This window comes from Homarus americanus, unplaced genomic scaffold (assembly GCF_018991925.1).
Source record: "Homarus americanus isolate GMGI-L3 unplaced genomic scaffold, GMGI_Hamer_2.0 scaffold28, whole genome shotgun sequence".
NCBI lineage: Eukaryota > Metazoa > Arthropoda > Malacostraca > Decapoda > Nephropidae > Homarus > Homarus americanus.
In genome coordinates this window covers 6,901,786-6,916,377 of record NW_024742238.1, presented here as the reverse complement: position 1 = coordinate 6,916,377, position 14,592 = coordinate 6,901,786, and the positions used below count along the sequence as shown (strand labels likewise).

At 38.0% G+C, this 14,592-nt stretch overlaps 1 protein-coding gene across 6 annotated transcripts in view; it reads right to left on the bottom strand.

Moving 5' to 3' along the window:
- The window catches only part of LOC121876534 (bestrophin-2-like), a 94,279-nt gene that overhangs the window by 57,233 nt on the left and 22,454 nt on the right, over positions 1-14,592 (bottom strand). For 5 of the 6 annotated variants that reach the window (XM_042381716.1, XM_042381715.1, XM_042381719.1 and 2 more), the window contains 2 exons: positions 13,956-14,066; positions 7,819-7,990 (listed from right to left, as the gene is read on the bottom strand). In XM_042381716.1, the coding sequence (XP_042237650.1) occupies positions 7,819-7,990; positions 13,956-14,066 (283 nt within the window). Of the gene's footprint in view, positions 1-7,818; positions 7,991-13,955; positions 14,067-14,592 lie in introns of those variants that run through there. The other variant, XM_042381720.1, reaches the window with a different exon arrangement.

Below are 14,592 nucleotides of genomic sequence, written 5' to 3'. Positions count from 1 at the left end.
AAACAATGCTGTGTCATTTCCTCGTATGTTTTAATATTCTATGTATTATTGATGAATTGTATTGCTCATTTTGCACACATATACATTAATTCAATAAAAAAGACATTCAGTAATAAACAATAATGAATCTTTTGTACATAAGAGAAATGACGCTGTTTACACGATTATGCACGTCGTCTGCACGCTGGCGGGCAGTTCAAACCCGTCGAAATTCAAGTTTCCGCCGTCAAAATTTCTATTTATTTTTTTTTGTGTGTGTTCCAATAAAATACGTTGAATTAAAAACTCGAGAAATTTGAGAAGCTACTATACGACATTTAACCCTTCAATATGTCTTCAAAGAGACCATGATGCAGAGAAAGTGGTGCTAGTGCTTCCAAGCATAAGCACAAGTCACTATCTATCCAGGAAAAGGGTAAATTTCCATGGTCCGGCACCGGTCAGGTCCCGAGGTTGCCGGACTAGAGAGGTACAACCTGTACTGTAATTGAAAACTCTCTAATTTCTCCTGGTAAGTGAGATGCCTGAGTGATGGCACAAGTTTGTTGGCTCCCCTTTGGACAAACTACAAACTGATTTGAGAACATCCAGGGGAGGGCCAACAAACTGGTGCCTGCACTCAGGCACCTCACTTACAAAGAGAAATTAGAAAGTCTTTAATTGCCTACTTTATACCTGGTATTATAGTGGGTAAAGTACCTGAAAGAGCATTACTCATTCAAATGTACATATCTGAAGTCAGCAAATGACTGCCCCACTAAAGGTTAGTCTTAAGTTACAGAACCTATCAGTACAGAAAACTGTCAGAACTAACTTTATTGTTGTAAGAATTGTTAACTCGGAATAACCTGTCAGAAAATGTGATTGAACCAAATGTGAACTCCTTTAAAGTCCAAACTTGACTAACACTAGCACATATCCAGGTTCATTCAAGAGCCTGTACATGTCCAGTACTTGCCAACAGTGCATAACAGAGACAAAACTGACTGCCTGATTAGTGATAAACCTTAGCTAACCACTCCAGGTATCTCAACAGTAGGGCAAGTGGCCTAGCTTTTGGAGTACTGTATACAAAGCAGGTCAGGGAAGATTAGGTCAAATAAGACTGTTCACAGTCATGGTCAGCTAGAACTGATAAGTTTTCAGTGGGCAAACTTTGATTCATGTGGATTCACAGAGCCGGGCAGCATTAGACAGTGATCATTGATTGGAAAGGTACTGGTTCTAAGCAAACTTCATGCCTTCTCCTCCTTCAATTCTTCTAGGGGAGCCCAACTGACATATGCCTTCTCATTCAAAGCTGATTGTGAGGGTGGCAAGGGGAAGAAAGGATGATTAGCTAACTTTTAATTTACAGATCATCCCAGAAAGACACGGGAGGCCCAGCAAAGAACCCAAGACACAAAATTAAGTTATCCTATATCCATTTTAAGACATATCTGAGAAGCGTTATGCCAAACATTTGAGCTATGCTACCTCTCACTTCCAATATAGCACTAACGACTGGGTGATCCAACCTATAAACTTTCTGGAGCAAAATAATAAGGCTGTGGTATATAGCTCCAGGTATCAGGAGACAACGGCTGACAGATGTGACTGCTTGAAGTGAGGAGTGGCTAGGAAGTGAGAAATGAGCCTGAAACTTGAGGTGGCTGATCTGTAAAAGCTGACTGGTGGGTAGGTACCTGCCAGGTTAAGTAAGTACGTACATACTTCAGTTATCTAGCAGAGAGGACGAAGTTATAAAAACATATACCTGTATAATCATAAAACTGATAAGCACATTATAAAAGAAGTTCTAATTATTCTCTTTTCAATATATGTGTACAGTACATACAAGACCAGTACATTTAAAACAATAGCAAAAGGTAATGGCATTTTTAAATGTACTTGGCCAAATAGTATGTGGAACTTTCTATTGTTATCCATATATTTAACACTTCTATGGAATACTGTACTTATGAATACATTCTTTACAACTAAGAATGAAGGTATTATCCTAAATGAAAATTGTTAGTTAACCTGGAGCTCCAGCTTATTAAGTCACCTGGTAAACAAAGACCATGGTATATAAAACCCTTTCAACCTTACCCAACTCTGAATCATGGCTCAGCATAAGGTGTAGCTGTTTGACAATTCTCTGCATGAATTATTATCGTACTAGAATAATGGTGGAAAATGAAAGCTAGGAATGTAGCCCATAACAAACACAGTAAAATAAAAAAACCTCACACCATGCAGTCAGGTACAGTTCCTGTATTATAAAGAAAGCAAAACCACCATTACATCATGATCTGGGCAGCTTTTCTTAGAAGGGCATGGCTCATTGGGTTGACTTCATCATGATATTAATTGCTGATGAAAGAAAATTGAAAGTACAGTCGGGACAAAAGTTTGCTTCCTGTGGTGGAACTGGGCCAAGGGAATGAGTCTCCCAGTTCACTTACCCTGACTGTTTTATATCATTTGAGGTCGATGCTGCTTCATTGTGGGAGGGAGCGAACTTTTGACCCTGACTGTACAGTATCTGGGTCATCTATGAAAATAAAATACTCCTCTTCTTTATACTACATCTAAAATTACAGATGATATTTGCAAGCTATTAGTCATTATAATTTACTGATCTATCCATTAATTACAGAGAACTGCAACAGATTTTAAGCATACAGTACTGTACATGGACACACCAGTAGGATCATATTGCTTCCCTTATTTTTCATGAGAATATAACAACAAATAATAAAACAAAAGAAATTACCATAAATGGAAACATCTTCATTACTCTGTGCTCCTCAAAAAGTACTTATCCCATACAAAATTATAAATCCTATTGCAAAGAAAAAACAAATTTATTTTATTAATTCAAAACAAGTTGGTACTGTAATGCTTTAATATTTCTCAAACTTCAGCAACAGATTTTATCCAGCTTAAGATTTCTGAATACTGTACAATACTGTACAGCAATTGCCTTGTGTTCTGAGAGGGAAAAAATAAAGGTTGATGCAGGAAAGACATAAAACTGATTAATTAATAAAATATAAAAAAATATAAAAATGCAAAATGACAAGGATTGGACACCTTGTTATTCAAATATATTTACAATACTGTGTTTATTATTCACTGTGGCATCCTTTAACTACTCAATCACTCAATATTTCTACCATGGTATTTAAACATTCCCATTCTCATCTGTGTTCAATTCCAACATGCTAAAATATGCTTATGGAATAACAAATAACAATGACTCATGGGGCTTCACTCTAGCAACATACAGTACACACAAAAGTCTGCAGAGTAAGAATTTTATACATTAGGATGGACACATACATTTTCAGCTGGGGAAATTAATGTGCCAGGTGCATAAGACAATACTGAAAATAGGCATAAGATTTGTCTGGAATAGAACACATGCTAGATGGATTAATACAGTATACACAATAAAGTATATACAGTCCAGTATATGGTATATAAGTGCCACATGTGCAACTTATGGCTGGAAAAAAATAACAGTCAGGAGGTGCAAATGTGCCTGTATCTACTTTCAGTGACATAACTAATGCAAGGGATGGTGCAAAGGCTTGATCCATAATATACTCTTAATTACGAGTAAATGAAGGCGCTCCCTGTTAATACTGTAGTTCTCACTTCAATGAGTCAAGGATAAGTGCAAGTTCTTTATACATCAGGTAATGATTAAGTTTAAAGAACATTTTTCTGCAAAAGTTAAATGAATATGACTCATGGTAATATGTGCTCTTAATGTTTGGTTGAAGTGACAGAAAGGAAGAAAGAATATCAGGTATGTATGGGTTCTAGGAAAGAGTGGGGTTAACAAAGATATAGATATATATTTACAGCATATATATATATATATATATATATATATATATATATATATATATATATATATATATATATATATATATATATATATATATATATATATATATATATATATATACATATATATATATATATATATATATATATATATATATATATATATATATATATATATATATATATATATATATATATATACAGTGGGGTATGCTATAATGAACGGATCCTACTACGAATATTCCTATAACGAATGGTTTTACCTATAAAATTGAGAATGCTATAACGAACGAAACTCCTACAACGAACATTATTTAATTTTTTTTTACTAATTTATTGTTTTTTTTATTACAAGTATTAATGATATTCTTTATTTCAGGGGTTTAGATGCATATTTTTGCACTTTTTTACAATTTTTACATTTTTATATTATATTTTTCAGTGTATATATATAATAGATATATATATATATTATATATATATATATATATATATATATATATATATATATATATATATATATATATATATATATATATATATATATATATATATATATTATATATATATTATATATATATATATATATATATATATATATATATATATATATATATATATATATATATATATATATATATATATAAACCATCCACATTAATCAATGGGTCTGGCTCTCCATGACCACATATTCAATAAAAGATACATAAATAGGCTACTCATAGTACAATTACCGAGATACAGTACAGAGTAATTGTAACAATTTATAGTTTACAGTTATGTCACCCCTACCCAGCAATCATGTGCTTTCCACCATCTTTGAGGTATAAGAGATAGTGTTTGTGATTTAGGATTTCATAACATCAATGCTTTTATGCCACAATGGGAGACTTTGATAGCTAAACAGCAAAAAAAGTAATACAGTGATAAACTTCAGCTGATCGAAGGCAAAGATCCATGCAAAATTTAGAAGGCGGAATGGTTGACTGATACAGTACCTGTATAAATCAACGGCCAACAATTACTTATCCAGACACAGTGAACTACCTCATAAATCCCCAAAGTGCATATTGTACAAGTATTGTATACACTTGAGTTGAAAGCTTACAAGTCTCTGGATTCTTACAATTATTTTGTCAGTGGATGGGTGAAGGAAGTGAGGCATATGAACTTTGGAAGCAACAGATTGTTGGCGTTTGGCAGAGCGAGACATTCTCAGGTAGGTTTATCAGCCAAAAATTTATAGACCTTTATGCTGGTTGTCTCTCATTGGCCCTTAATAATACTGAATACAGGGGGCCCCCGAATTAAGAATGAACGACGATACGAACGGGGTTAAACTTAAAATTTACAGTATTTTATTTACCTGATGACTTATTTGTTTTTACTTTCATTTACTGTATTTTGTCATTCTATTTCTTCCTTTGTCTTAAATTAAGTGATTTTATAAGTACAGTGTATAAGGACTTACGCTATGGTATAGTGGGATTTTAAGCATTGTTCTGCAAGTACAGTATGCACATTGCATGTGTTCCGACTTATGAACGTCATCAGGAACGGAACCCGTATTTGAATTATTGTGACAGCCAAAGACAACACACGAGCTTACCAGCATGCATATATTCCATACTGTATTTATCAGCCAAATCAACCTAATTTGTTAACCGCATTGCTTTGCTATGACTGCTTCAAAGATGGCAGATTGAAAAAGATTGCCAACACGGTTTTATGCCGGGGCGCTCTTGCTTGACACAATTGCTCAAGGTATTGGATATTTGGACCCATATTCTAGAACAGGGTGGTAATATCGACAATATTTACCTAGATTTTGCCAAGGCTTTCGACAGTGTACCCCACGAAAGGCTGAAAATCAAACTGGAAGGGTACGGAATTCGGGGAAATGTCCTAGCGTGGATAGAAGACTTTCTACATGACCGCAAGCAATGTGTGGTGATTAATGGCACGAAATCGTCATCTGTACCTGTAACAAGTGGGGTACCGCAGGGTAGTGTATTGGGCCCGCTGTTGTTTGTTTGTTTCATAAATGATATGCCTGACGTTGTACACTCCTCCATACAAATGTTTGCCGATGACGCCAAGTTATTTCGGGAAATTAAGAACCAAGCGGACTGTGAAGAGCTGCAGAAGGACCTCTGTGGGCTCCAGGAATGGTCGAAGGAATGGCTGCTGAGATTCAATGTCACGAAGTGTAAGAGGATGCACCTGGGGCATACCAACGGTAAGGAGGCGTACCATATGTCCCAACGGGATGAAGAAAATGTACTAGTTGAGACTGTGTGAGAAGGACCTAGGTGTGTATGTTGACAATGAGCTGAAGTTCTCGGGCCATTGTGAGAAGAAGGTAAATCAGGCAAATAAATTATTGGGTCTTATAAGAAGGTCGTTCAGATATCTAGACGGTCCGTCCCTCGTGACGATCTTCAGGAGTGAAGTGCTTCCCATCTGGAGTACTGTCACCCCATCTGGTCCCCGAGATATGCTAGGGACTGTCAGTTGGTTGAAAATGTTCAAAGGAGGGCCACCAAGCTGGTGCCTGCACTTCGGCATCTCAGCTACCCTGCGAGATTGGAGCGCCTGAACTTGCCTAGCTTATACTACAGACGGGCAAGGGGGGACCTAGTTGAGGTTTATAAGCATCTCAGGGGGCACTACTCAGTTGAGTGTCCTTACTTGGAGCTGGCGGACGCTCGCCCCACAAGGGGTCACAGCTCAAGATTGAAGAAGCCGCAAGTCCGGAAAACCGTGAGGGCAAACTTTTTCGGAGTGAGGGTTGTAAACTCTTGGAACAATCTACCAGAAAGTGTTGTGACGGCACCGAGTGTGAGCTCTTTCAAGAGAAGACTTGACCAACACTGGAGCGGGTTCAGGTACATTCAGGAGCCGGTGCATGCCCAGTATTTGCCAACAGTGCGTGATATGACCAACTGGTATATTCGTGACAGCCAACAAGCCGATCAGTGGCGAAGAGGATAAAAGTAAAAGTAAAGTAATTTGTTAACCGCATTGCTTTGCTATGACTGCTTCAAAGATGGCAGATTGAAAAAGATTGCAATGCATTTTGGGTACTGGTGTAGTCATCTGCAAGTTAAGACTATTGGGGTAATTGTTGAATAGAAAATAGTCATTGGAGCAATTCTTCATTTCACAATCATCATCATCAAGGTACCAAAGTTTGTCATGCCAGATAAAAATTGCTGACAATATTTTAGATTTTTTTTCCATAATCTAAAAATCACTAGAAATGTTCATATATATGGAACAACAAATGGTTAACCCTTGCATCATCTAGGTACCAAAACCCCTAAACCCTGAAAGAAGTAGAAATAGAAGAAAAAATCTTCCACAAACTTTGAAAAAAAAAAAAAAGTCTTTGCTCTAACTACAGTACTGATATTGCAACTGAACATTTTAAATATTCATCCTGTAGTAAAGCAATTATTGGAGATGATTCGCTGGGTCTGCATTACCTAAACAGAGAAGCCATTCATCCCTGAAAAATTTATTGAATACAGTATCGTCACCACAGTTTTAGGTAAATCACGGTCTCCTCCTGAAACCAATGCAGTGGCTAAAAAAAATAATATAACTTCGAGAATCCACATATGGACACTGCATCTCAATATCTAGCTCTTCATCTGCTTCTCTGACATTACTTGATGTTATAGTCAGCATGTGGACAGATCTTGAACAGCTTTTAAAACTGTACCTTTCTGGTAGGTACAGTACAGTATTGCTTTTGTCATGTCTCCTTGATATAACCCTTACATCATTTTAAAGGTCTCAATCATTCTACTAAATAACTACACTACATAGAATAGGTGATAAAATTCATATAGCAACAGTCTGAAGTCTTACGTATGAATAAGTAGTATACAGGAGGTATTCATTAAGTGTACAATACAGTACTGCATACTGGGCTCCATGGTTATACAAAAGTGTAGACAGTTCACCACCAACCTGGCCATGGATGGATGTAGACACAAAGAGTGCCAGAGAGTCAGGCCAGGGGATGGTCATGTATTGTTCCCACCATCGCTGAACCACAATGGACACATAAAACCCAAGCACGAATGACAGCGGAATTAAATCACTGAAGTACTGGCAAAACACTGATACATTCTCAAATATCCTGTAAGGAGAAATAAAAGAATGTTAGTTCATGCAGTATACGATATGTGTTTAAATCAAAAGACGTTTTAAATACAAAAGAAATGTGTTCAAGGTATTCTATATTCATGTTAAAAATCACTTAAAACCGCAATAAATAAATGTTGCAAAAATTACGATCCTCACTCATAGCCCTGGGAACTATTTTTCTTTATGCTCTTGACAATATTTACTACAAATATCTAAAATATAAGACACTAACAAATGATCCAAAAACACTCCACAGACAAATCAGTCCAATTAATCTGGACTAATCTCGGTAACCAATTACTGTATATCAATCTATCATCATTGTTTTATGGCCATTTTCTATGCTTGTGTGGGTTAGTCGAGATTAACTGATGGCAGCTTCCGTGCAACACAGTCTCTCGGTGCCTCTCTTACCAGAATAGGAACTTTAATGTTACTTTTCAAAACCTCTCCCCTTGTCATTTTTGGCTCTGTTCCCCTTCACATTTAATACTCGCTCATCTCTTTACCCAATTGGTCTCCTCCATTTTATCTACATGCACAAACCATCTCATTATGAGTCACTTGGTGTCATTGTGAGTCGCTTGGTGTCATTGTGAGTCACTTGGTGTCAATGTGACTCACTTGGTGTCATTGAGTTACTTGGTGTCATTGTGAGACACTTGGTGTCATTGTGAGACACTTGGTGTAATCATGAGACACTCAGTGTCACTAAGAAACACTTGGTACCATTATGAGTCACTTGGTGATATTGTGAGTCCCTTGGTAATATTATGAGACATGAAATGAGGGAAAATCTCATTATGAAGATATTGTGAGAACTTTTAGTAAGATGTACTGCAAAGAGGAAGATGGTAACGTGGCCGAGTGAGTGTGTAATCACAGTTACATTTGGTCTGGGGGGGGGGGGGATTTTCTATGACAACAGTACAGTACATAGTTATTTATCAGTTACGTGAATGAATTCAATCAACACTTCTGATCTCTCCCTACAGCAAACTTACACAAGATCACATATGGTGACGTTACTAGTGAACAGATGACACTATGATTAGGACCGAACGTTTTGACAGCTAACCATACATAATACCTATACATGGATACACTTCCTACCAGAGTAATTCGCCCTATGGGTTGCTCTGACAATGACTCGTGTAATCTGAGGGAGGCTCAGCAGCTGGGGACTCATGACTGCCCGGCCTATAGCTCAAGGCAGGGGACAGAGGTCCTCTTCCAACCCGGAACTCAGGCTTGAGCATGGCCCCTTTTACTCAGTTTTTCTAGGTCACCGTACTTTCACATATCGATCTTATCTAGGTTAGTCTATGGTGGTATGCCCTGTTTACTGTAGGAATGTTCCTGGCATAACCCCTACTTACTGCTGGCCCGAGAGCAGCATTTTTTGGATTTACAGGGTCACAGAGCCAGTTCTCTTATTAATACGAAGCCGAGAACTCCTTCTCCCTTCATGTTCCTTGTTGGATCAGATCTTTGCCTCGTTTCATTACTGTAGGGTGGGTCAATAGGTGTACACCTATTCACTGCTATATGTGTTCTTGTTCCTCTGGATTGAACAGCCTTGTTCTGATAAACAATCATTATAGTCACTTGGCGAAATTATGAGTCTATTGACGTCATGATGAGTCACTTGGCATCATTATGAGATACTTGATACCATTATGAGTCACTTGGTATCAATAGAAGTCACTTGGTGTCATTGGAGTCACTGTAAGCCACTTGGCATAATTATGAGCCGATTTAGTGTCATTGTGGGTCACTTGGTGTTATTTTAGCACCAGTGGATTAGATGACCATATTAAGAGCACTTCCGAGTCAGTTGACATAACCATGAACACCTATCAGTCACCTCGGGGCACTGTCATCAGGAGCACCCGTGATTTATTTGGGATTATGAGCACCTTAAGTCCTTCAGAGGTCAATATTATTCTTTGCCATTGCTTTTCTTCTATTCATAATTTTAGAGTTTATTACTGGCAATAGTATTATATACTGTACACAAACGAGTGTATTTTATTCAAGCAAAATATACATTAACAAGAATACTACGTCAAATTACCAAAAAAGTTAATACTATAAACAAATATTTATTAATCATTATATTATTAATCTGTAAAAAAAGTTATCAATCCAAAATGTTAAAAGCAATTTCCAAGTGACATGTGTGAACTATTAACTGAAGACACTGCAGCACACATGTTACGTTGACTCAGGCCAAATTACGCTTTCATTAATTATCTGCTTGTCAGCACGAATGAATGTTTAGCATATGCTCCATCGGTCTCACGGTAACATCATATTTTTGTATTTGTGTAGTGTAGTTATTAAGGAGAAGCAGGTGGTAAGGGTTTAACTCAATGTGAATTAACAGTTTGATCGCTTCGTAGTATTTTTATTGCATGCTCACTAAAGTAAATTTAAAATAAAATTCTGATACTGGATAAATATTTCTTGAAAGTGAAACAACATATTGATGAGCAACAATACTGCATATTACTAACATGCACATCTTTGAATAAAACAACCTCGTTATTGTCTATTTAGCAAAAAATCTATTCTAACTCAAAATAGCACCATGTTGCAAACAGTAACACTACACATGTACTGTATTAGTATGTGTACAAGTATATTGCTGACCCTACAGCCTACTTTGGTTAAGTAGTCTGATGGTTACAATTCATGTAGATTGTAGAAAATAATAGACATCTCACGACTCCGAAAAAAGTCTGAGGGCAGACCGCGACGTCTGAGGCCGGAGTCGGGTTCTTGGAAGTAATAACAGCAGATTGCTTCATCTTTACTGCGTATTACTTCGTGTACAGCACTGAGTTGCCAGCCAGAATAAACTGATAACTTACATTGTCTATTTAAGTTCTTTTGACAGTTTCTACATTAGGTCATAATGAATTCAGTAGTACAATATACAGTACTGCATATAATACTAGAGATAGGATGAGTTATAAAAAATACGTACAAAATAATACCGTGCAGTGATGGCTTAGCAAGCATTCAATAAGTGGGGCATTTCATAAAAAAAAAATCGTACTGCGTTATAAGATGAAGTCCCCCCCACTCCTACGAGATTGCTGCCACTAGTCCAATAAAGGTATTTATTTACCAAGGTTTACGTCTCTGGAGGTCCCAACACTACGATAAATCCAAGTGTGAATAAGGCAGAAAGAATTATCCATATCGGAACACCTTATAACACAAGAGCATTCCGTTTTTCTTCGTGGGATTACAATGAGAGGTTAAAAGGGACAAAAACTGGGCAGCAGGATGTCCAGTTCCATTAGACTAGAACGTATTATTAAATTTCTAGTATGCCCACTATGGCGTCCAGTAACTTTGATGAATCACACGAAGGGTTGTAGGTACTTTTATAGTTCACTCAACACTCATACCCCAAATCTATTATCACTTACGAAAAATATGTCTAATTTTAAGATAATTTTCTTATATTACATTACCGTGGGAAGCGTATAATAACGGAGATAGCGCATGCCAAATCTTTCTCTATTTAATTCCATTAATCTTCCCTTCATAATCGTCATGCGCATGCGTTCCCGTACACGTCACTAGGCGAATCAAAAGCATTCTTTTTTTTTGCCATCAATTAAAATGAATTGTGGTATGGTGAGAGTCTGGTTACGTAAAAACACCGTGAGAGTTAAGTCAGGTCATCCCCCAAAAAAGTTTAGGTTTATGTTTTTCTATTGTTTTTTGGTGTGTTTTGAATACACTTGGTCAAGATTTTTGTCGGAAAACGCTTGTATCTCTCCCCCACCCAAAACCCCGGTTCCCAACAGGATCCCCTTATCTTGTTGGGGGTAGAAGGGGGGCGATAACTAAAAAAAACGCAATTTCCGACGGAAATCAAGGTCAGAACCAATCAAAACACACAAAAAATACTAGAAAAACATAGTTTTCACTTTCTAACAGAGTTGTGTGAACTACTATAAATTTACCGGGTTGTATATAACCTGTTCAGTACTGGGGTTGAACCTTCGTTGAATATGTCCATGTAACGTAAGTCTCAGTACGCATATTTTGGTGCTAGTTTCGTTAAACTATATCCCAGAAATAAGCTTCAGAGGATATCCAAGGATCGCAGTGGTTCCATCTGCAAAATAGGAGGCGGTGTTGCGGATAACAAGCTGCTGGCGCCAGGAGGTCGATACCAAACGTCGGCTTCGTCTACTGGTGGATGGGTGTAAGTGTTAGAGCGGTGGATGGCCAATCGTTCACCTAGCTCTACAAAATTAACAAGGTGTGAAAAAGCTAACGAGCTGATCAGTGGCGAATGACGATAAAGGCAATTAAAAAAACAGAAATGCATTAAATCTAAGTCACAGGGCTTGACATGCGTCTGGCAGACCACAGCAGCTCATACGATGCTGAGTCGTCAGTCAACACCAAGGAAACAATGTTGTTTCAATACTAACCCGCCTTCTTGACGTCACGTACACTCAAGCACCATCAGACGACGGACATGTTTTTGTCAGCATTTTTTTTATTAACATGTAACCAACTGCAGCTATAAATCACTCAAGTTAACCGGTATACGAAAGTATCTTGAAAAATAAACACAAAAGCAATGCCCAAGTTTAAGTCACGTGGTGCAGTGTTTCATCAGGCCGCACCTTCACCTCCCATTCCAACCGCGTCTTGGTCAACTCTCACACACGGAAAACAGTGACCGGATAAAACCCCAACGGACAAAACCCCAGTCTCATATATAAAATATAAAATAAAACACTTTTAAGCTTGGGTTAGGTTAGTGTTGACAAATGACAACCCCGTTGGGGTTTTGTCCGTTGGGGTTTTGTCATGGAACCCGGAAAACAAACCTTCACCAGTTTATACCGACTAAACGTACTGACGGGTTCCCTCCAACCGGTTATAACCAGTCTTGCCTCGCTCAATATCTCGCATCCCTGTGGATCTTTGAGCTTTAACTTGCCCAAAATTAGTAACTTTTCAGTTTATAATTTGCTAAACATTCTATTATCCTACCGTACCCTTTAACAACATTTGCCAACACAAAACTCAACGAGGTGATCTAAACATAATTTAGTATCGTGAAAAACTATGACGGTTCCATTTGTTGATCTTCTAGCAGTCATGAAGTCACTGATTATTATATACAGTACATTATGGTCCTTCTCGCGCAGATACATCCAGGAGCTGGTGCATGCCCTATTACTAAACTTGCCAGCAGTGCGTAACGCGAGACGTGACCGCTCAAGAGCCTAGCGATTCCATCAGAGGCGAAGTGGGTAAAAGTAAATCTGGGTTGCCCATATTGGAGGTCTCTTGTTTGTGTGTGTGTGTTATCCCTTCATCTGTGACTGTAAGGGCGGTGGCTGTGGTGTTTTGTATACGAACCTTGTTCTCTGATGAGAGTCGTTATAAAACATCGCTACCACCGCCCTGCAATGACACCCCAACCTCGCCAGTATGCACTTTCGTTTACGTGCCCCAAGAAAATTAAAATAGTAGCAGCTTATCAAAGTAATTTAAATAATCTACCGGAGAGTTTCGCAGCTGTTCCCTAAAGCTAACCCCTGAAATGGTGGTATACAGATTAGTTGGTTAACTACTTCTAACGGTAACTACTTCGATCAAATTGACCGACAGGGTCCATACAGGGTTCTTGGACAAAACAAGTCACAGCAGGGAAGAAAATCAACTACCGAACTCGTTGAAGGTCTTGTTTCAGTTACACCCACTAGTTAAGTTTTCACGACATCCAATTATCTTTATGTTATGGGATTCATAAGATATCCAGACTGGGAGGTGGTAGGGGGAGTACAGGATATAAACTAAGAGCAGTGTGTTAAATGAATACTTAAGACTACACGAGACAAACACCGATAATGCCCTATCATTATATACTCTTAGGCTGCACTGGTATAATATTAAGACAAACTCCTTACCTCTTTTGGTCATCGCTGAGGACGAATCTGTACAAGAAGTTGAAGAGGTAGTAGACGATAGTGTAGACGAGCAGCTCTGGCCACACCAGTTTGTAGATGCTTCCCTTCCACCTGTCAACACCAACATCACTGTCAGTCATAGTTCCTCCTCTCAACATGCTCAGACATATCAAGCTAAAAAATATGTTACCAAACTGTACTCTTCTATGTCCAATCAACAAACTCAGAAATAAATAAGTCATCCTCAATATAATAATAATTTACATTTAAAATTGAATTTCGAACCAGCGCCAACAGCGTGATAATCAGGAATACTACCACTGAGCTAAACATTGCTTTAAAGAATTAGCCGTTTCATTATGAATCGAGTAGCCAATGGTCCCAATTTACCCCTACAGACCCACGACATAACACACACGCACAGACAAGATACGCACACAAGGTGTCGTGCCACATTTGCCTGATACAATCGTTTCGTGTACGAGTTCAGTGGACGATCTCGGGAGTAATTGCGACCAGGATGCAGGTGATGGGGTGATGGAGGGAGGTACAGGTGTGGGGATGCAGGAGAGTGGTACAGATGTCGGGGGTACGGAAGGGAGTGCGTCAATTGGGTGCCGCAGGTAAAGGCTGTAAC